General features: G+C 41.8%; 1 protein-coding gene across 6 annotated transcripts in view; it reads left to right on the top strand.

Annotated features, from left to right (window-relative positions):
• DPY19L3 (dpy-19 like C-mannosyltransferase 3) overlaps positions 1–21161 on the top strand; it is an 80044-nt gene that overhangs the window by 9072 nt on the left and 49811 nt on the right. For all 6 annotated transcript variants that reach the window (XR_002735114.1, XM_023229047.1, XM_023229042.1 and 3 more), the window contains exons 4-5: positions 17280–17370; positions 20938–21059. Coding sequence is in view for 5 of the 6 variants with exons in the window: in XM_023229047.1 (XP_023084815.1) it covers positions 17280–17370; positions 20938–21059 (213 nt within the window). In the remaining variant the exon portion in view is untranslated. The remainder of the gene's footprint in view (positions 1–17279; positions 17371–20937; positions 21060–21161) is intronic.

Here is a 21161-nt window from a genome sequence, read left to right as displayed (position 1 = left end):
CCAGGCAAGCTGGGGAGGAAAAATGAGTGTCCTAGAAGAGGGACAAGTGCAGGAAATTGAAGAGGCAAGAAAGCCTGGTATGTGAAGCATTGGCAGTAGTTCAGGCACTACTCTCCACCTGGCTAGAGAGTAGAAGGGGAGAAGGGATGTACTGGGAATGGTAAACAGAGGCCAGATAATAAAGGGTCTGTCTTCTCTGTCTCAAAGATAGAACTCTCTCTGAATGTATTATAGTAGGGAGCCATATTTTTAGTGAGGCAGCGATGTCATTGTACTGGTGTTTCAGAAAGTTGCCTTAGGCTATGATGTGGAAAATGGATTTGGGGAGAGCAAAACTAAAGTCAGGAAACTGCTAAGATAATCCAATTCAGTGGATTCAGTAATACTTACCACATTCAGATATTCAGTAAGTGAATATATTCTGTGTGCCGGACACTTTTCTAGGCCTTGGGAGTAAAACATTGAATACAACGTAGAACTTAATTAGGATGAAAAGGGGAAAAATCAGAAAGAAAATGAAAATGAATCCTGTGGTGAAAGTCATACGGGATGATGAGATAGTCACTAGAAGGCTACTTGGAATAGGGAAGTAAAGCAGACCACTTTGAGGACATGTAAATCAAAACCTACATGATATTATAGAAGGAACCAGCCAAGCTAAGCTCTGCAAGAACGTTCTAGGCAGAGGAAACAGCAAGCCAAAAGTCTGTAAGGTAGGAATGAACTCGGCAAATCCAGGATCAGAGAGAAGGTGCGTGTGGCCAGAATTGTATGAGCGATGAAGAGAAGGTACAAGACAGGAGAAGAACAGATCACGTAGGGCTTTGAGGCTGCAGAAGAGTTGCAGAGACGTGAACAGAAGTCAGAGCTTTTTAGGAAGTGGACTTGGAGGGATGTCTTGATTCACTGTGTAGAAGTTCGTTGAGAGGAAACAGTTGAGAGGCTGTCGGTCCAAGCTGCCTGGTCTGCTTAGCAGCGGGGTGGCTGGATGGACATGCCATTTACTGTGACAGTGAGCACCGGGAGGAGCAGAGCTGGAGTGTCTGAGTTCTGACACCAGCTACCCACCATTAGGCCAAACTTCACAGGATGAGGGCACAGCTCTCTACAAAAATGCCTTCGTTTCACACACCAGTGCAAGTTTGGCCCCCCCCCCCCCCAGACAACCCTCACTTCTGACCAGCTGGCTACAAATTCTGAGGTTCCCACCACCCGCTCAGCTTCAACAGTTCACTAAAACAACTCAGAATTCAGGAAAGTGCTGTATTATGGCTACAGATTTGTTATAGCAAAAGATTACAAATCAGAACCAGCCAAAGGGAGTGACACATGCAGCCAAGTCTTCAAGGGTCCCTTTGGAAGCTTTCATGATCTTTTCCCTGTGGAGTCAGGCCCATTACCCTCCTGGCACATCAGTGTGTTACACTATGTGGAGCCAACCAAAGAAGCTCCCCTGAGTTCCAGTGTCTAGTTTTTATTGAGGTTTCGTTATGTGGGTACGATTGATTGAATTATTGCCCACAAGGCTGGACTCAATCTCCAGCCCTTTTCTGCTCCTTTGAGGTTGGGCTGCTAGCACATGGCTCAAAGCCCTGACTCTCAGGCCACATGGTTGAGTGTTCTGGCATGGCCAACCCCAATCCTGAGTCATCTCCTTAACACAAATTAGGAGCTCACCCTGTCACCTGCTAGCACAGACTCTCAGATGAAGTCTGAAGAACCTACCATGAATAACAAAGACACTCTCATCACTTAAAGTTCCAAGGATTTAGAGCGTATCTTCCAGGAACTGGGGACAAACAGCAGCCAGATTCTTTATTCCTAGAGTGTCGAGTTTTAATATGGTTTGGCTGTGTCCCCACCCAAATCTCATCTTTAATTGTAGTTCCCATAATTCCTACATGTCGTGGGAGGGACCCAGTGGGAGGTAATTGAATCATGGGGGCGGGCCTTTCCTATGCTGCTCTCGTGATAGTGAATAAGTCTCACGAGATCTGTTTTATTTATTTATTTATTTTAATTTTTTTTTGAGACAGAGTCTCACTCTGTCGTCCAGACTGGAGTGCAGTGGCACAATCTCGGATCACTGCAACCTCCACCTCCTGGGTTTAAGCAATCGATTCTCCTGCCTCAGCCTCCTGAGTAGCTGAGATTATAGGTACGTGCTACCACGCCTGGCTGATTTTTGTATTTTTAGTAGAGATGGGTTTCGCCATGTTGGTCAGGCTGATCTTGAACTCCTGACCTCGTGATCTGCCCACTTTGGCCTCCCAAAGGGCTGGAATTACAGGTGTGAGCCCCCACGCCTGGCCAGATCTGCCTGCCACCGTGTAAGACTTGACTTTGCTCCTCATTCACCTTCTTCCATGACTGTGAGACCTCTCCAGCCACATGGAACTGTGACTCCAGTAAACCTCTTTCCTTTGTAAATTACCCAGTCTATGTTATGTCTTTATTAGCAGAGTGAGGAATGGACTAATACAAGGTTACCTCCCCGTAACCAGGAACAGAGGCCAGCCAATTTTTTTCTTGCATAGGAGGCACGGCAGGGAACAACGAGCTGAGGTTTGACTATGTTGTGAGGCACTTTTAAAGCAGTCCACACAGAAATATGGAGTAAAGGGAGCTAGACTTACGGGACTGAAGGCAGGAGTTCCGTCTGTGTTGGAAATGGGCATTTTCATATTACCATCTTGTAGATGTGTGGGTGAGATTGTTTCAGGAGTGTGTAAAATGAGAAAGGAAAGAGAACCTGGGCCAGTTTCTGTCTGTGCCTCAGATACCATCTGGGAAGCTATAAAACAGGCACTTTTCCCCACCCACCCACCTTGTCCTCTGAAACTTACAATTGAGCTCAGAGTCTTTTTCTTTTTTTTTTCTTTTTTTTTTTATTATACTTTAAGTTCTAGGGTACATGTGCATAACGTGCAGGTTTGTTACATATGTATACATGTGCCATGTTGGTGTGCTGCACCCATCAACTCGTCAGCACCCATCAATTCATCGTTTATATCAGGTATAACTCCCCAATGCAATCCCTCCCCCCTCCCCCCTCCCCGTGATTGGCCCCACTGTGTGATGTTCCCCTTCCCGAGTCCAACTGATGAGCTCAGAGTCTTACTCAATTTTTTTCCTCTTTGTTGAAGCAGTAGTCCATAGCACACATTTTGGTTTGTTTTCTATATCACAAGAAGAATCCTCCAATGTTAGAACCATTTCTCAAACCTGTTAATACCTCTGCGTAGGCATTTGGTTTAGTGTTTTGTTTAGATTCTCTAGATCAGCGTTGTCCAATAGGACTATAATGAAGGAAATGTTCAGTCTATGCACTGTCTAGTACAGTTGGCACATGTGGCTACTGAACACTTGAAATGGGGTAGTACAACTCAGGAACTCAATTTTTTTAAATTAATCTGATTTAATTTTTAAATATGTACATATTTTCTGTCAATAAACAATTAGAAATTATAAATATCACTGAACAAGACCTTATTGGCCAAAGAAAAGCTTATTTTTAGAGTGTATATTCCTTTATAAATCTCCTCTAATTTATACCATTTCTATATTGGGGAATTATTTGAGAAGAGTAAATCTGTTTTCCTTTCGTGTTCCTACCTCATCAAAATTAGGTAGTGTTTAATGAAAATACTTTGATGTTATTTTTGAATATTTTGAAGTTGTTGTAATTAATCAGAGAGTAAAAGTGTTGCTTATATAATAGACAAGTCATACATTGAATTTATGCATTCAAAATGATTTTTAAATGTTTGTTGTATTGTTTGTATGTGAAAAGAGGGAACCCTGAAATAGCAACTGGAAAGTTAAAGGAAAAGATACTAGTTTTACATGGTCTTTGAAAATATATATCTAGTATCCTTTCTCAGCATATTTTTGAAATTTTAAGTTATTTTTCTGTTATCTTAATTCTGGGAAATTGAAAGTGTTCAAGAATTTATTGAATGTCTATTACATGCTTGAAACTATTTGGGGGCATTTTAATACATACTGTATTTATTTTGTACCTATTTTTTGAGACAGGTTCTCACTCTATCACTCAGGTTGGCCTGCAGTGACACAATCAAGATCACTGCAACCTTGAACTCCTGGGCTCAAGCAATCCACCCACCTCAGCCTCCCAAGTGGCACAGGCTAATTTTTTCATTTTTTGTAGAGACAGAGTCTCACTTTGTTGCCCAGGCTGTTCTTGAACTCTTGGCCTCAAGCAAGCCTCTCACCTGGGCCTCCCAAAGTGCTGGGATTATAGGCAGGAGCCACAATGCCCGACCTACATATTTGCATAATCTGCCAATCTTTAGAGCCCAAACACTAACTCTAAATTGTCCTTTGAATGCAACCTGCTTTCTTACTGCCCTTTGTTGTAAACAAAATGTAAACTACCCCCCGCCTTTTTTTTTTTTTTTTTGAGACGGAGTCTTGCTCTGTCACCCAGGCTGGAGTGCAGTGGCACGATTTTGGCTCAGTGCAAGCTCCGCCTCCTGGGTTCAAGTGGTTCTCCTGCCTCAGCCTCCCAAGTAGCTGGGATTACAGGTAGGCGCCACCATGCCCGGCTCATTTTTCTATTTTTAGTGGAGACGGGGTTTCACCATGTTGGCCAGGATGGTCTCCATCTCTTGACCTTGTGATCCACCCACCTCAGTCTCCCAAAGTGCTGGAATTACAGGCATGAGCCACCACACCCAGCTAGTGAAAGCCCGTTTTCTTACTTGGTGTTCTGCCTTTATGGTGCCTGGCACGTCATCAGTGCTAAGTAGCTTCCAGTATTCTGCAGTAGAGTCAGCTGCTGGGGCTGAGGGGTATGGGGTAGGCAGAGGAAAAGGGGAGGCACTGGCTGCTGTGAAGGATCTGGATGGGAACTAGAACCAAAGGATATGACTTCTGGAGCTTGCCTTCAAGGATACAATATGGTTAGTCCTGGCAGTTACAGGAGCCAGTGGATGCATTTTAAGTGATTTTTGTTTAGTAGTTTTGTTTTTTGTTGTTGTTGTTGAAATGGAGTCTCACTCTGTCACCCAGGCTGGAGTACAGTAGTGTAGTCTTAACTCACTGCAACCTTCGCCTCCAGAGTTCAAGTGATTCTCCTGCCTCAGCCTCCTGAGTAGAGTAGCTGGGATTACAGGTGTGTACCACCACGCCCAGCTAATTTTTGTGTTTTTTAGTAGAGATGAAGTTTTGCCATGTTGGTCAGGCTGGTCTCGAACTCCTGACCTCAGGTGTTCCGCCCATCTTGGCCTCCCTAAGTGCTGGGATTATAAGCGTGAGCCACCGCACCTTGCCGTGTATTTGATAGATCTGTATAGCCTTCCTTTTTATTTTTTGAGTGTGTATTTTTTTTTAATTATTGAAACTATGTTGTAACAATGAAAAATTTTAAATGAAAAAATTACTTAATATTCATTACCCTTAAGAAAAAGCAGTTTTCATTTTTCCCTTCTATTTTTCCTCCTAAGTGCCTAAATATTTTACTTATTTATGACCCAAGTATAGCTAGTTTTTATAATCTACCTTATCTGCTGTTACATCCTATGCTTTTTCCATATATACATTTTCACAAAACTTTTATAATTTCGTAAGTAGTTATGGTTTTATAATTTAATATTTTTGAAGTTTTTATACTCTTGATTATTCCACTATTTACATGCTCCCAAGTTTGGATAGTTAGATCATTTATAATACGACAGTTAAATTCCTAACATGGCTTACTTATTCTCACTTTAAAGTGGCAATGTAGTGGTTATCAGTTCCTTCTTTCTTGGAATTCCCTCAGAGCAATTAAGGAATGTGAAAACTAGATAATCAAGTTCCAACTTTGATCAACGGGGCTGCCAAATCCAGTGGCACTCAGAAAGATGCTGAGAGAAGAGTCTGCGGCCAGGCACGGTAGCTCATGCCTGTAATCCCAGCACTTTGGGAGGCCGAGGCGGTCACATCAGTTGAGCCCAGGAGTTCAAGACCAGCCTGGCCAACATGGCAAAACCCTGTCTCTGCTAAAAATACAAAAATTAGCCAGGCGTGGTGGTGCACTTCTGTAATCCCAGCTGAAGCAGGAGAATCGCTTGAACCCGGGCGGGAAAGGTTGCAGTGAACCAAGATTGCGCCACTGCACTGCAGCCTGGGTGACAAAGCGAGACTTCATCTCAAAAAAAAAAAAAAAAAGAAAGAGGAGTCTGCAAGCTGCAGGGGTCAGATAAAGTGAGTAAAGCGTCGTCCTCCAAAGTTATTGGCATCTCCTAAGGGGTAAAAGCAACAGCGCCTTGAGTAGGACCATGGGATGAGTGTGCAGGCTATAGTGGCAGCAGCTCTCTTGGATTCACTCTGCTATGAAGAACAGCACGCTACGCAGGCCGAAAGGAGTGATCACAGAGACAAGCCATATTTGTAAGAGATGGGATTTAAGAGGACAGTAATGAAGGGAGGCAACCTGCATTTTGAAGATCCCCAAAGCTATCAAGTTCTGTTGACTAAAATGAGGAAAATACTGAATAACTCACCCTTGTAAACCACCCTATATAATGAAAAATCTTGCTGACCTGAGCTTTGTGCCCAGCCTCGCCCCCACATGAACTTCCTGCAAGTAGCTTGTGTGGTAAGAACTTGCCACATTCAGACATAACTAATAAGGAAGGAACTGGGACAAGATTGTCCAGTGATACTGCAACAGAAAAGGGAAGAGAACAACAAGTAGACATCATTGATGAAGAACAGTCCCCAGAAGAATTTTACAGTGGAGATGTGGAGGTTGTAACCACACATGTCACGTTAAAAGATAATCATTTGCCACTGTGGAAGATGCATACAAAGGAGAAACGTAAGAAGCTGTGTACCTTCTTCAAGGGGGAACAGGAAGAGAACAAAAGGAAGTGAAACATGAACTGGCAGACTTTAGACAAGAAATAGAATTACAAGGTAGAATCATTGTAGAAATTATGACCATCTCAGATGCACCATACAGGAGACTAGAATCTGCAGAATGTACAGAAAGAGCAATGTTGGACAGGACTGAGAGAGGTCAACAAAATGAAAGGAAGATTGAATAAAGTGACAGTATGAGAAAGCAAGTGACAATTGAGGAGGACAAGAGCAGCAAGCATGCATCATTTGTGTCCCAAAAAAAGAGAACCAGAACAATAAATCAGGAAAACAAAACAAACAAAACAAAAAACACGTGTTTAAAGATGTAATTCAAGGAAACTTTCCAAAAATAAAAGGAAATTTGAATCTACTAATTGAAGGGGCAGAGCAGGTTCCAGGATAAATTGGCCTAGAAACATCATTAGCAGGATAGAGTTCTCTGAAGTTGCTGGACTTAAATATATAAAGAAACCTTTGGACATTCCAGACAAAAAGATCAAGTTACCAATAAGGAGAAACAAAGGTCAACCTGGCATTCAGGTTCTCCACAGTAACGTCTAATCATCAGAGACCATGAATGATGCCTAGAAAATACTCAAGTAAGAGAAAGTGATTTACACATTTTAACCCAGTCATTCCATTGCATATAAAGACAGCATACAACCTTTTTTTTTTTTCCCCTAGAAATAATATATTTTTAAGAATACCTGAAAAAATTGGAAGAGGAAAAACGTGATCCCTCCATGAGATACATGGAAAAACAATGACAGAAAGATGCTCAGTGGGGCTCAAATTTATTTAACTATAGGACTAAAACTAAAAATTAGTGATAGAACAAAATGTATATGATACAGATATTGTCATATTAGGTGCAAGAGTAATGCAGGTCTTGTCATTAATATTTATTTATTTATTTATGAGACAGAGCTTGCTCTGTCACCCAGGCTGGAATGAAGTGGCATGATCTCCACTCACTGCAGCCTCCACCTTCTGGGTTCAAGCAATTGTGCCTCAGCCTCTCCGGTAGTTGGGATTACAGACGTGCACCACCATGCCCAGCTAATTTTTTTTTTTTTTTTTTTTTTTTCGGGATTTTTAGTAGAGACAGGATTTTGCCATGTTGCACAGGCTGGTCTCGAACTCCTGAGCTCAGGCAGTCCACCCACCTCTGCCTCTCAAAGTTAGGATTACAGATGTGAGCCACCATGCCCGGCCGCCGTTACTTTTAAATGGCAAAAACCACAATCACTTTTGCACCAACCTAGTACATAAGGATGCCAACATAAGTAATAATGTTATAATACATAATAGTACAATAATAACATAACAATGTAATATATATAACACAAGATAAAAGAGGAAAGAGAAGAGAGGGTAAAAGATGGTGGAGGCTGACTGGGCACACTGGCTCACGCCTGTCATCCCAGCACTTTGGGAGGCCAAGGATCGCTTAAGTTCAGTAGTTCAAGACAAGCCTGGGCAATATGGTGAAACCCCATCTCTAAAAAAATAAAATTGCCGGGCATGGTGGCACGTGCCTATAGTTCCATCTACGCGAGAGACTGAGGTATAGGAGGATTACTTGAGCTTAGGAGGCAGAGGTTGTCATTAGCCAAGATTGTGCCATTGTGCTCCAGCCTGTTTGACAGAATGAGACCCTGTCTCAAAAAAAAAAAGGATGGGGGAAGCCAGCCGGCAGAATGGCTCACAGCTGTCATCTCAGCACTCTGGAGGGCAGAAGGTGGGAGGATTGCTTGAGCCCAGAAGTTCAAGACCAGCCTGGGTGACATAGTGAGATCCCATCTCTACAAAAATTTTTTTGAAAATTAGCTGGGTGTAGTGGTGTGCACCTGCAGCCCCAGTTACTTGGGAAGCTGAGACAGGAGGGTCATCTGAGCTGGGGAGGTCAAGGCTGCAGTGAGCTATGATCACACCACTGCACTCTGGCCTGGGTGACAGAGTGAGACCCTGTCTCTAAAAACAAAAAAAAAAAGAAAAGAAAAAAATTTTTTAAAAAATGGGTAGGAGTATCCTGATTTCTTTCTCTTTTATATCTGGAAGTCAAAATTTTGATTTAAAACTGGTAAGAAACACCAGCCTGGGCAACATGGCAAAAACCTGTCTGTACTAAAAATACAAAAAAAAAAAAATTAGCCAGGCTTGGTGGCACACAACTTACCCCCAGCTACTTGAGAGGGTGCGATGGGATGATCACCTGAGCACAGGAAGCCAAGTCTTAAGTGAGCCAAGATCATACCATTGCACTCCAGCCTGGGCAACAGAGTAAGACCCTGTCTCAAAAACAAAAAAAGATGGCAGTACTCTTCAAGTTGATCTACAGATTCAACATGATCCCTCTCAGAATCCCAGGTGGACTTTTCACAGAAATTGACAAGCTAGTCCGAAAATGTATATGGAAACTCAGGGAACTCAGAATAGCTAAAACAGTTTTGAAAAAGAAAAACGAAGTTGCAAGACTCAAACTTTCTGATTTCAAAACTTACTACACAGCCACAGTAATCAAGACTCTTGTGCTGGCATAAGGTAGATGTATAGATCAGTAGAATAAAATTGGAAATACAGACATAAATCCTTAGATGATCAAGTGATTTTCAACAGGGCACCAGGAAGGACAGTTAAGTAGAGAAAGAATAGTCTTCAATAAATGGTCTATAAACAAATGGATATTCACATGCAAAAGAATGAAGTTAGACCACTGCCTCACACCACACACAAAAATTAACTCAAAATGGATCATAGGCCTGAATGCCTAAAACTGTAGAGCATTTAGAAGAAAACATACAAATGAATCATTATAATCGTGGAGTAGGCCAAAACTTCATAGAGACAACACTAAAAACACATGATTAAAAATAAATAAATTGGTCTTCATCAAAATTAGACATTTTCATACTCCAAAGTATACCATCAGGCCAGGCGCAGTGGCTCATGCCTGTAATCTCAGCACTTTGGAGGCCAAGGTGGGCAGATCACTTGAGGTCAGGAGTTCAAGACCAGCCGGGCCAAAATGGTGAAACCCTGTATCTACTAAAAGTACAAAAATTAGCCAGGTGTGATGGCACGCATCTGTAGTCCCAGCTACTAGGGAGGCTGAGGCAGGAGGATCACTTGAACCTGGGAGGCAGAGGTTGCAGTGAGCTGAGATGGGGCCACTGTGCCCCATCCTGGGTGACAGAGCGAGACTCCGACTCAAAAAAAAAAAAAAATTAAAAATTAAAACTTGAAAGTCAAAATTATTCCTTGATCCATGGGCTGTAGAGTGGATTTTGTGTTAGCAGGTGTGAAAATAACACAAATCACCAGATGCATTATCAATGAGCAGTAGTATTTTGAAAAGAATTTTTTTTCTTCCTGAGTAGTAGGTCTCAACAGTGGGCCTAAAATATTCAGTAAATCATGCTATCAAAACATCTGCTGTCATCCAGGTTTTGTTGTCCATCTCTAGAGCACAAGCAGAGTAGATTTCACATCATTCTTAATAAGGGCCCTAGGATTTTCAGAATGGTAAATGAACATTGACTTCAACTTAAAGCCGCCAGCTGCATTAGCCCCTAACGAGAGAGTCGGCCTGTGCTCTGAAGCTTTGAAGCCAGGCGTTGACTTCTCCTCTTGAGCTGTAAGAGTCCGAGACGACATCTTTCAATAGAAGGCTGTTTCATCTACATTGGATATCTGTTGTTTAATGTAGGCACCTTCATCAGCGATCTTAGCTGGATCTTCTGGATGACTTGCTACAGCTTTTCCATTAGCACTTTCAGCTTCACCTTGCACTTGTATGTTAGGGAGATGGCTACTTCCCCTCAACCTCATGTACCAGGTCTGCTAGCTTCCAGCTTTTCTTCTGTAGCTTCCTCACCTCTCTAGCCTTCACAGAATTGAAGAGTTAGGGCCTTGCTCTGGATTAGGCGTTGGCTTAAAAGAATGTTTTAGATGGGTTGATTTTCTATCAGAGCATTAGACTTTCTCCGTATCAGCAATGAGGCTGTTTTTCATTCTTATCATTGGTGCATTCGGGAGTAGCACTTTTAATTTCCTTTCACTTTGTGTTAACAGCTTGGCTGTTTGGCACAGGAGGCCTGGCTTTTGGTCTCTCTCAACTTTCGACATGCTTTCCTCACTAACTTATCATCTCTAGCTTTCCATTTAAAGTGAGAGATGTGCCACACTTCCTTTCAACGCTTAGAGGCTATTGTAAAGTTAGTAATTTTGGTATGATTGTGTCTCAGGGAGCAGAGAGGCCTGGGGAGAGGAAATGAGACAGAAGAATGACAGAGGTATCAGAACACACACGTTTCAGTTCACCGTCTTACATGGGTGTGGTTTATTGTGCCCCAAAACAATTACAGTAGTATTGATGACATCAAAGATCACTGATCCTAGATCCCATGACAAGTATAATAATGAAGAAAAATGTGAAATATTGGAAGAATTACTAAAATGTGACGGAGACAAAAAATGAGCAATAGCTGTTGGGAAAATGGCGTTGATAGTTGTTTGATGCACAGTTGCCACTAAGTTTCAGTTTGTAAAAATGCATTATCTACAAAGGGCAGGAAAGTGAGGCACAGTGAGATGAGGCGTGCCTGAAGTCATTTCCCTTTGTTTACAATGTGTTCTTTCTTTAGTGTTTTGTTGTTGTTGTTTGTTTGTTTGTTTTTGAGATAGGATCTCGCTCTGTCTCCCAGTCTGGAGTGCCGCGGTGCAATCTCAGCTCACTGTAGCCTCGACCCCCTGAGCTCAGGTGATTCTCCCACTGCAACCCCACAAGTAGCTGGAACTACAGGTGCATACCACCGTGCCCAGCTAATTTTTTATATTTTTAGTACAGATTGGGTTTTGCCATGTTCCCTAGGCTGGTCTTAAAGTCCTAGGCTCAAGTAATCCACCTGCCTCAGCCTCCCAAAGTGCTGGGGTTATAAGCATGAGCCACCGCACACAGCCGCATTCTTCTTTCTTGTTGGAACATAAACATCTTTTGGTCAAGTACTAAATTCCTGCACCTTTTTGTTTCCCCAGCAAATAAATGTGCAGTGATAAGGAAGGCAGTTCTCCTTTGGCTGTGAGCACCAAGGTCACTCTTCTTTTTAGTCTTTTTTTCCATTTGCTAACATTTTCCACTTATTTACTTGATATTGCCGAATTTGCGTGACTTCCCATTGAATACTCCTGCAAAGCAAGAAGACTTTAGAATAGATAGGGTTAATCCACACAATATTAGCACGGTAGTGCTAAGACTTCTGATTGCCTGAGTGTGGGCCCAGTGGAAGAACTGTCGCTTCAGCAGCAGACTGCCCTCCTCACAAGCCCTGCTTGTCACTTCTCACATGCCACGGCTTTAATCAACTCTAGGGCAAGAATCATTCCCCTCTAACAGATGGACATGAATTTAACCAGACAATAAACCATGTATGTGCCATAAATATGTTTGCTGAGGGCATGATTCCCAGTACAGAACTTTAAGAACAGCTGTCTTATGGGCTACTATTTCTTGGTGAGATGATTTGTTAACCTCATTCTGAAACAGATTACATTTATAAAGTTAATTTTTCGGTGGCTTCCCCACTACTAACAGTCTAATTATTTTGGGGGACAATTTTTGTAAACAAAACTTTTTTTTTATTTCTGAGACAGAGTCTCACTTCATCACCCAGGCTACAGTGCAGTGCCGGGATCTCAGCTGACTGCACCTTCCACTTCCCGGGTTCAAGCAATTCTCATGCCTCAGCCTCCCAAGTAGCTGGAATTACAGACATGCGCCACAATGCCCGGATAATTTTTGTATTTTTAGTAAAGGCAGGGTTTTGCCATGTTGGCCAGGCTCATCTCAAACTCCTGACCTCAAGTGATCTGCCCACCTTGACTTCCCAAAGTGATGGGATTGCAGGTGTGAGCCACTGCGCCCGGCCTGTAAACAGAACTTTTTTACATGAGTTGTTTTTGTTTTTTTTAAAGCAGGGTGAGGAAGACTTTATTCAGGACCATCATGATAGATGTAGGGACCGCTGCAACAAGGTCTTGCAGTGGTGGAGAGAGATTGTACTCAACTCCTAGTACAGCATGGGTGAGTAGGAATGGGCAGCCAAGGAGCGGGTGGGGTCAGTGGCTGGGAAATGAGTAAGAGGAACCACTGGGGTATGGGAGATTCTGGCTCAACCAGGCTTAGAGGATTCTTGCTAAAGGCAGGCCAGGGTGACCAGACATTATGTGGGGGATCTATTTACATGAGATTTTTTAAAAGCTAATTTGATGTTTCCTTTCCACATTGGGTGTCGTTTGTCTCAAAGGACTCTCTAGCCTTTGGGCATTGCCAGCAACTTATCTGAGTGCCTGTGGGGAATGTGATGAGTCATTGTGAGCAGTCATTTTATTTTCTTTTTGTACTTCCGTTAAGTTACTATATACACTGTTACTTCAATGGTTTTAAGTACCATTGTGGTACTTAAACCATGTGGTTTTTTGTTTGTTTTGTTTTGTTTTGTTTTTGAGATGGAGTCTCACTCTGTCTCCCAGGCTGGAGTACTGTGGCGTCATCTCGGCTCACTGCAACCTCTGCTCACTGCAACCTCTGCCCTCCGAGTTCAAGTGATTCTCTTGCCTCAGCCTCCCGAGTAGCTGGGATTGCAGGTGCCTGCCACCATGCCCAGCTGATTTTTTGTATTTTTAGTAGAGACGGGGTTTCACCATCTTGGCCAGGCTGGTCTTGAACTCCTAACCTCATGATCCACCTGTCTTGGCCTCCCAAAGTGCTGGGATTACAGGCATGAGCCACCGTGCCTGGCCAGCTGTACAGTTCTTTATAAATACAAGTCTTTTGTCTTTCTACTTGTTTCTGTCATTATCTTCAAAGATGTTTTCATTCTGTCAACATTGCATTCCCCATGGAACCTGTGCAAATTGAAATATGAAGTATTTGTTCGTTTTGCATTCTTTAGAGGATAAGTACTATTGGTGTATATTTTCATGGGTGTGATCTACCAGGCGAAGTATAAATTGCCGTAAAACTGGAAAAGTGTTTGAATGAGTGAAGCAGATGTTCTGTTAGCATGAAGCAGATGTAAAACTTGCAAGTGTCTGTCTAATAAAGTATAGCATTTGGTTCTATACAGCTGGTGCCAGATTACCAATTAATCATGTTTGAATGCATTTTTACTAATTAGGTCCCCCTCTGTTCTTTATGCATTCTGGCTATATTAAAGGGAGGGATGGGACACAAAAGCTTTCTACCTTTAGTACGTTGAGCAACATTTTTTCTTATTCCCTGGTCTTTTATTCTTAGAACCATATAATTTACTCTTTCGTTCTTTATTGGCTCTCCAGTTTGATTTGGGATGCAGGTGTGACATGAGGATTTTCATACTCCTCGAGTGCCTTTGAACACTTTAAGGAAGCTAAAGAAAATAATGTAATTAATGTTGTTGTTTTTCTTATTTGCATGGACAAAAGCTAGTATTTGCTCAGTTAACATCAATTCATAGCCTCTGTGGCTATTTGACTGAGTAGGAGTTTGAACAGTCTAGAAACGAGTGATACCACGTTGGGTTTATGTTCTTAAAAGCAATAGAGCACTTTTTCTCAAAGATAAAAAATGAGTGGGTTAACATAACTACCCAGAAGAATTGCCTTTACTGCTATGAAAGATACAACACAAATCACTCGCAATGAAAGTTAGAAAAGTTGTATCATTATGTATTAGCCTTTTTATAAAGCAAGTGTGTTATTGAAATTAAATTTTAGGCCCAGGCACTGTGGCTCCTGCCTATAATCCCAGCACTTTGGGAGGCCGTGGCAGGAGGATCACTTAAGCTCAGGAATTCAAGACCAGCTTGGGCAACATGGCGAAACTGTACCTCTACAAAAAATACAAAAATTAGGCGGACATAGTGGCATGTGCCTGTAGTCCCAGCTACTTGGAAGCTGAGGCGAGAAGATCACTTGAGCCTGGCAGGCGAAGGCTGCGATGAGCCATGATCAGGCCGCTGTACTCCAGCCTGGGTGACAGAGTGAGACCCTGTCTCCAAAAAATAAATGAATAAATTTCAGAACCTGATGGGCCTTTTTTTAAATGCTTGATTTCCTCAGGATAAATTTGTTTCCTGTGAAAGGAAGTTCAATATGTAAGGTTTGCTACCATACCTCTCATTTTTCTAAAAGGAGTTAGCAAACAATGAGAAAAAGATTTAGAGGGTAGCAGAAATATATTAAATAAATAATTTCTAAGTCTGAAGATAATAGCATGAAAGATTCTTACTTATTTATTTATTTATTGAGGCAGGGTCTTGCTCTGTCATCCAGGCTGGAGTGGCTTGATCATGGCTACTGCACCCTTAGCCTCCCAGTAGACTGAGTCTCAATCAGTCCTCCTTCCTTAACCTCCCCAGTACCTGGGAATTCAGGTGCGTGCCACTGTGCCTGGCTAATTTTTTTTTTTTTTTTTTTTTGGTAGAGACAGGGTTTTGCCATGTTGCCCAGGCTGGTCTTGAATTCCTGAGCTCAAGCAATCCACCCACTTTGGCCTCCCAAAGTGCAAGGCTATAGGCATGAGCCACCGCACCCAGCCTGAGTAGTTCTTTTAATGAAATGTTTATTACCATATGTAAATTAGTTGGAGTTAGGGGAAAGCAAAATGAGCTAAAAGAAGTTCATCAGCTGGAAAATGAGATGTTCAGTATTTATCACTTTCCCCCACTGGGTTTGTGGAATGTGGATCTGCTATAATATGAAAAAACATGGCCGGGTGCGGTGCCTCACACCTGTCATCCCAGCACTTTGGGAGGCCGAGGCGGACAGATCACCTGAGGTCGGGAGTTCAAGACCAGCCTGACCAATATGGAGCAACCCTGTCTCTACTAAAAATACCAAATTAGCCGGGAGTGGTGGCACATGCCTGTAATCGCAGTTAACTAGGGAGGTTGAGGCAGGAGAATCGCTTGAACCTGGAAGTTGCAGGTTGCGGTGAGCCAAGATCACACCATTGCACTCCAGCCTGGGCAATAAGAGTGAAACTCCCTCTCAAAAAAAAAAAAAAAAAGACAGATTGAATTATATTTTAGACAATGTGTTACAGATTCTAGGACATGGTTTGTTTTGTTTTGTTTCGTTTTTAACACTGGTGTAAAAGAATCTCTAATGACATAGATAATAACTTTTTATTTATTTATGCTTTTACAGGTACAGGTTAAGTATCCCTCATCCGAAATGCTTGGGACCGGAAGTGTCTTGGATTTCAGATTTTGGGTTATTTGCATATACATAATGAGAAATCTTGGGGATAGGATTCAGGTGTAAACATGAAATTCGTTTATGTTTCATGTATACCTTATGCACATAGCCCGAAGGTGATTTTATACAATGTAGTTCATAAGTTTGTGCATGAAACAAAGTTTGTAGATGCTGAACCATCAGAAAACAAAGGTAGCACTATCTCAACCATCCTAGTGGGCAATGTATGATTATTTGGCATCACCATTGTTCCTGACTCTGAATTTATATGCTACCTTTATAAGTAATCATTTTCTTATACTTATTCACACATAAGTACTTAACGATAAAAAATATGACATACCATCAGTACAGTGAAAAAAATAACACTTTCAGGGTAACTTGTGGCATCATTTTGGCTCTCAGAAAGTATCCGATTTTAAAGTATTTCATTTGGATTTCAGCTTTTCAGGTTAGGGCTGCTTAACCTATAGATAAAGTGTATCATCCAACAGTATTAATTGCATTATTCCAGAAAGTCTTCCGTGTCATTATTGCCTATTGCTTCTATGTTTTATAGTAATAATTTAAATTTAATAAAAGTATCTTGTAACTAAATTGGCTAATAGCTATTACTTTAGGTTTTCAGTTCTTCTAGGGTTGAATACTTATCTAAAAGCAGTTTAAATATTTCATATATCCATTTACCTGCATGAACCTCTTCCCACCAGGGTTACACTTGTCAGAGTAAAATTCATGTGTCTGCCTTATTTGACTACGAATGCCTTTTAATCTTAGAATAAAAAGAAAATGATGGATCTTATGTAATATTAGTAGCTTTTAGGTAGGTGTCTAATGCAATTATATTTCTTTTCATGTGGGAGATTTTTTTTTCTGCCATCCCTGTTTTGTGTCTCACTGATACTGCATAGGAATGGTGATGTATTCTTTAAAAAAATTTTTTTAAGATTAAACATTCACTAAAGTAGAGAATAGTAGGACAGACTCCCATGTATCCCTCACTCAACTTTAACAATGATCAGCCTTCCATTCTTGTTTGCCAAGATTTTTTGAGATGTATTTTCAGAGTTTTTTCTCTTTCAAGTTGCAGTTATATATCCTTTCTACAGGAACAATATGTATGACCAAAACTAGGTCATGTAAACCCATAGGATCTAACTCTTTTTCAGGAAGTGGAGCGAGAAATCTCATTCAGAACAGAGTGCGGCTTGTATTACTCCTACTACAAGCAGATGCTGCAGGCTCCAACCGTTGTGCAAGGTAATTACAACTGATAGTTTCGTTTGGGGTCTTCTGCATTTTTTTCAATAGTTTACTCAGAAGTACTGTGTACCAAAAACTACTTAAATGCTCTCTAGAACATGTGTAGCTTTTCCTTGTTAATGTCTAATCATTCCACGAAAATGTCTTTTTTGCTCTGGAAGAAGTTATGTAATACTTTATATAACCCTCCTCCTCTTGCCTTCCAGCTCTGTTCCATCCCAAAAGTAATACCTTTACAATTTTATGGTTTTGTTGCTGAATTTTCTCATTATCATTTTGGAAGAGGTCTTTGCAGGTGAAAGGAGTATTGTCTGAGAACAGGAGGCATTTTGGTAACACAAATAAAAATTACAGTTGTCTCTCTTGTCCCCAGTGCCCCCATTCATTCCTTTATTTCACAGTTGCCATTTTCTTGCATTTTTACTTACCCTGAGTGGGTTAGACCCCACACGCTGCCTTTACTCCATCTAATGAAAGCCCCAACATACATCTCTTCTACCTAATATATACTTGATAGGCTTAGCATGAATGCATGTGACAGAAAAACTGCTCTTTTATAGGCTTTATTTGGAGTCGGCTTTGACATTTTTGGTGGCACTTATTCATAAATTAGTTGCAGTGGTATCATCATAGCTCACTGCAGTCTCAATCTCCCAAGCTCAAGCAGTCCTCCTGCCTCAGCCTCCCAAGTAGCTGGGACTACGGGTATGCACTACCATATTCGTTTTTTGTTTTGTTTTATTTCTCTGTGGAGATGAAGTCTCACTATGTTGCCCAGGCTGGTCTCAAACCCCTGAGCTCAAGTGATCCTCCTGCCTCAGCCTCCCAGAATGCTGGAATTATAGACATGAGCCACTGCACCCAGCCCGTAAGTAATGTTTTGTACTTGTATTTTTATCACCTAGGAGACATGACATTTTGGTTATCTTTGGTTTTGTGCCATAAAAATTAATGAGTTGGTCCCTGTGTTGATAGCCAGATTCATCCATAATAAGGGTAATTACTCGCCAGCCCTTCACTGGTTTTAGCAGCCATTGATGATTATCGTCTGTAGTTCTTACTTCACTAGGGATGCAAATTAGTGACCTTCTAATTCTGTCATTCCTTCTGTATTTATTAGTTGGAACTCTGTTATATAGAGAACCTTCTCATTGTTTCGCTACCTTGCGGTACAGTTTATACAAGAAAGGCAGGCTTAGTATTCATTTTTTCCCCATACGATCAAACCTTGTTATTCACAGATCGCATAGTTGCAAAATCATTTACTTCCTAAAATGTACTTATAACCTAAAATCAGTATTAATAGTGCTTTCACAGTCATTCATGGACATGTCCAGAGCAACAGAATAGCCTCTGGCATGCGTGTTTCCCACAGAGACTGAATGAGGTGACACTCTGCCTCCTTGTCTCAGCTCTCACACTGCAGTGTCCCTTTCAGAAAGTCTCTTTTATGCCATGGCCTTTGCATTGTTTTGCTCTTTGTTGCAGTTTAAAATGATCCCCCAAGGCCAGGTGCGGTGGCTCACGCCTGTAATCCCAGCACTTTGGGAGGCTGAGGCGGATGGATCATCTGAGGTCGGGAGTTCAAGACCAGCCTGACCAACCTGGAGAAACCCTGTCTCTACTAAAAATACAAAAAAATTAGCCGGGCATGGTGGCGCATGCCTATAATTCCAGCTGCTCGGGAGGCTGAGGCAGGAGAATCGCTTAAACCTGGGAGGCAGAGGTTGTGGTGAGCCAAGATCACACGACTGCACTCCAGCCTGGGTGACAGAGCGAGACTCCGTATCAAAATTTAAAAAATAAAAACATTAATGAATTAAAACGCAACAGACTGGGTGGCTTAAATGGCAGAAATTTTTTTTCTCACAGCTCAGGAGGCTGGAAGTCTGAGGTTAGGGAGCCACATGGTCAGGTTCTAGGGAGGGCTGTCTTCCTGTCTTGCAGACAGCCACCTTCTTGCTCTGCCCTTACATGGCAGAAAGAGAAGAGCGAGTTCTCTGGTGTCACTTCTTTTAAGGCCACTAATCCCATCATGAGGGCCCATAACTCTCTGACCTAAGAGTTGGAGAGTTATCCATCCGTAACACTCCTGTGTTAGACTTCAGGCTTGCCATAATGTAATACCACAGACTGCATGGCTTAAACAACAGAAATTTTTCTCTCCCTCCTGGAGGCTAGAAGTCCAAGATCCCCATGCTGTTAGGATTGGTTTCTACTGAGGCCTCTCTTCCTGGCTTTGTAGATGCCCTTTTCTTGCTGTGTCCTCACATATCTTTTCCTCTGTGCAAATGCAGAGAGCACAAGGGCAAGCCTTGTCTGTTCCTCTTATAAGAACACCAGTCCTATCAGATTAAGACCCCAACTGTGTGACCTCACATACCCTTTATTACCTCCTGTAGGCCCTGTCTCCAAGAACAGTCATACTAGGGGTTAGGGCTTCAGCATACAGATTTGAGGGGGACACATTTCAGTCCACAGCACCTCCTGTTGAGGGACATCTGGGTTGTTTTGGATCAATCTTTTGCTGGTACAAATGGTGCTGCATGAGTGACCTTGTGCCGATGTGATTTTGTCTTTTTGCCAGCCTGTGTATGGGATTGATTCCTAGACACGGGCTTTCTGGGTCAAAGGTTAAATTCATATGTGATTTTGCTAGATACTGCAAAATTCCTCTCCATAGAGATGACGCCATTTTGTATTCCCAACTATAGTATATAGGAGTCTACTTTTTTATAATCTCACAGAGTGTATTGTAAAACTTTTTTTTGCCAAGGCAGTAGTTGAGAAATAGCATCCCTCAGGGTAGTTTTAATTTGCAGTCTTTTAATAGGAGCAAGGTTGAGCATCTTCTCCTATGGGGAAGGACTGTGTGCATGTTTTCTGTGAACTATCCATTCATGCCTTGGATTAATTAGCCTGGTTACAGTGACAGAGGACCTCTATGGCTTGGATCTCTATAACAGCAGGTCGAGTTCTCCTTCTCATGACAATGTCAGCTGTGAGGGAGCTGCAGCTCTACTCTGCCCCGAACATCCGTGCATTCAAGCCCTATTTGGAACATGTCAGTGTCATGGCAGAGGGCAAGAGCAAGAGCTGGTAGAAACATACCTTGTCTCCTAAAACCTCTGCTCAGCTGTGACTTACATCCACTCACATGCCACTGGTTAGAGCACATGGCCAAAGCTGTTCTGGGGAGTGGAGAAGGAAGGCCATGTATACTCTCCCAAAGGAGATACTGCAGGTCGCATGGCAGGAAGCCAAGGTAGAGAAATGTGAAATCCTCTTGCCCACATTTCTAGAGAAGGACCTTGTGGTGGTGGTATTTGCATTCCAGTTACAAAAGTTTTAATTTGCCTGTGTTTGTGTAAATGTTTAAATGATGTCCATCGAATGTGTGGTAAGCTCTTTGAGGGCAGGAGTATGGTTTTTTTGCTTACTATTATATCCCCAATGCCTACCACACTCTCTACAACATACTAAACAATCTGTGGATAGTTTTGAATGAATGAATAATTATGAGTGTAATTATTTTCTTCCTGACTTTTCACATACCAATCTTAGGTTTTCATGGCCTAATATATGATAATAAAACTGAATCTATGAAGACAATTAATCTCCTTCAGCGAATGAATATTTACCAAGAGGTTTTTCTCAGTATTTTATATAGAGTTCTACCCATACAGGTATGTTATGTTTTGTGACATTGAATTGTTAATATCAGATGAAAGTCAAAGCCTGCCATTTTGAGCTGAAAGTTGTCGCATCTGTCCTTCTGATCTTCAACT

The sequence above is a fragment of the Piliocolobus tephrosceles genome, chromosome 21, assembly GCF_002776525.5.
Source record: "Piliocolobus tephrosceles isolate RC106 chromosome 21, ASM277652v3, whole genome shotgun sequence".
In the NCBI taxonomy this organism is placed as follows: domain Eukaryota; kingdom Metazoa; phylum Chordata; class Mammalia; order Primates; family Cercopithecidae; genus Piliocolobus; species Piliocolobus tephrosceles.
Note: the sequence above shows the minus strand (reverse complement) of the source record. Positions and strands in the feature narration are given on the sequence as shown.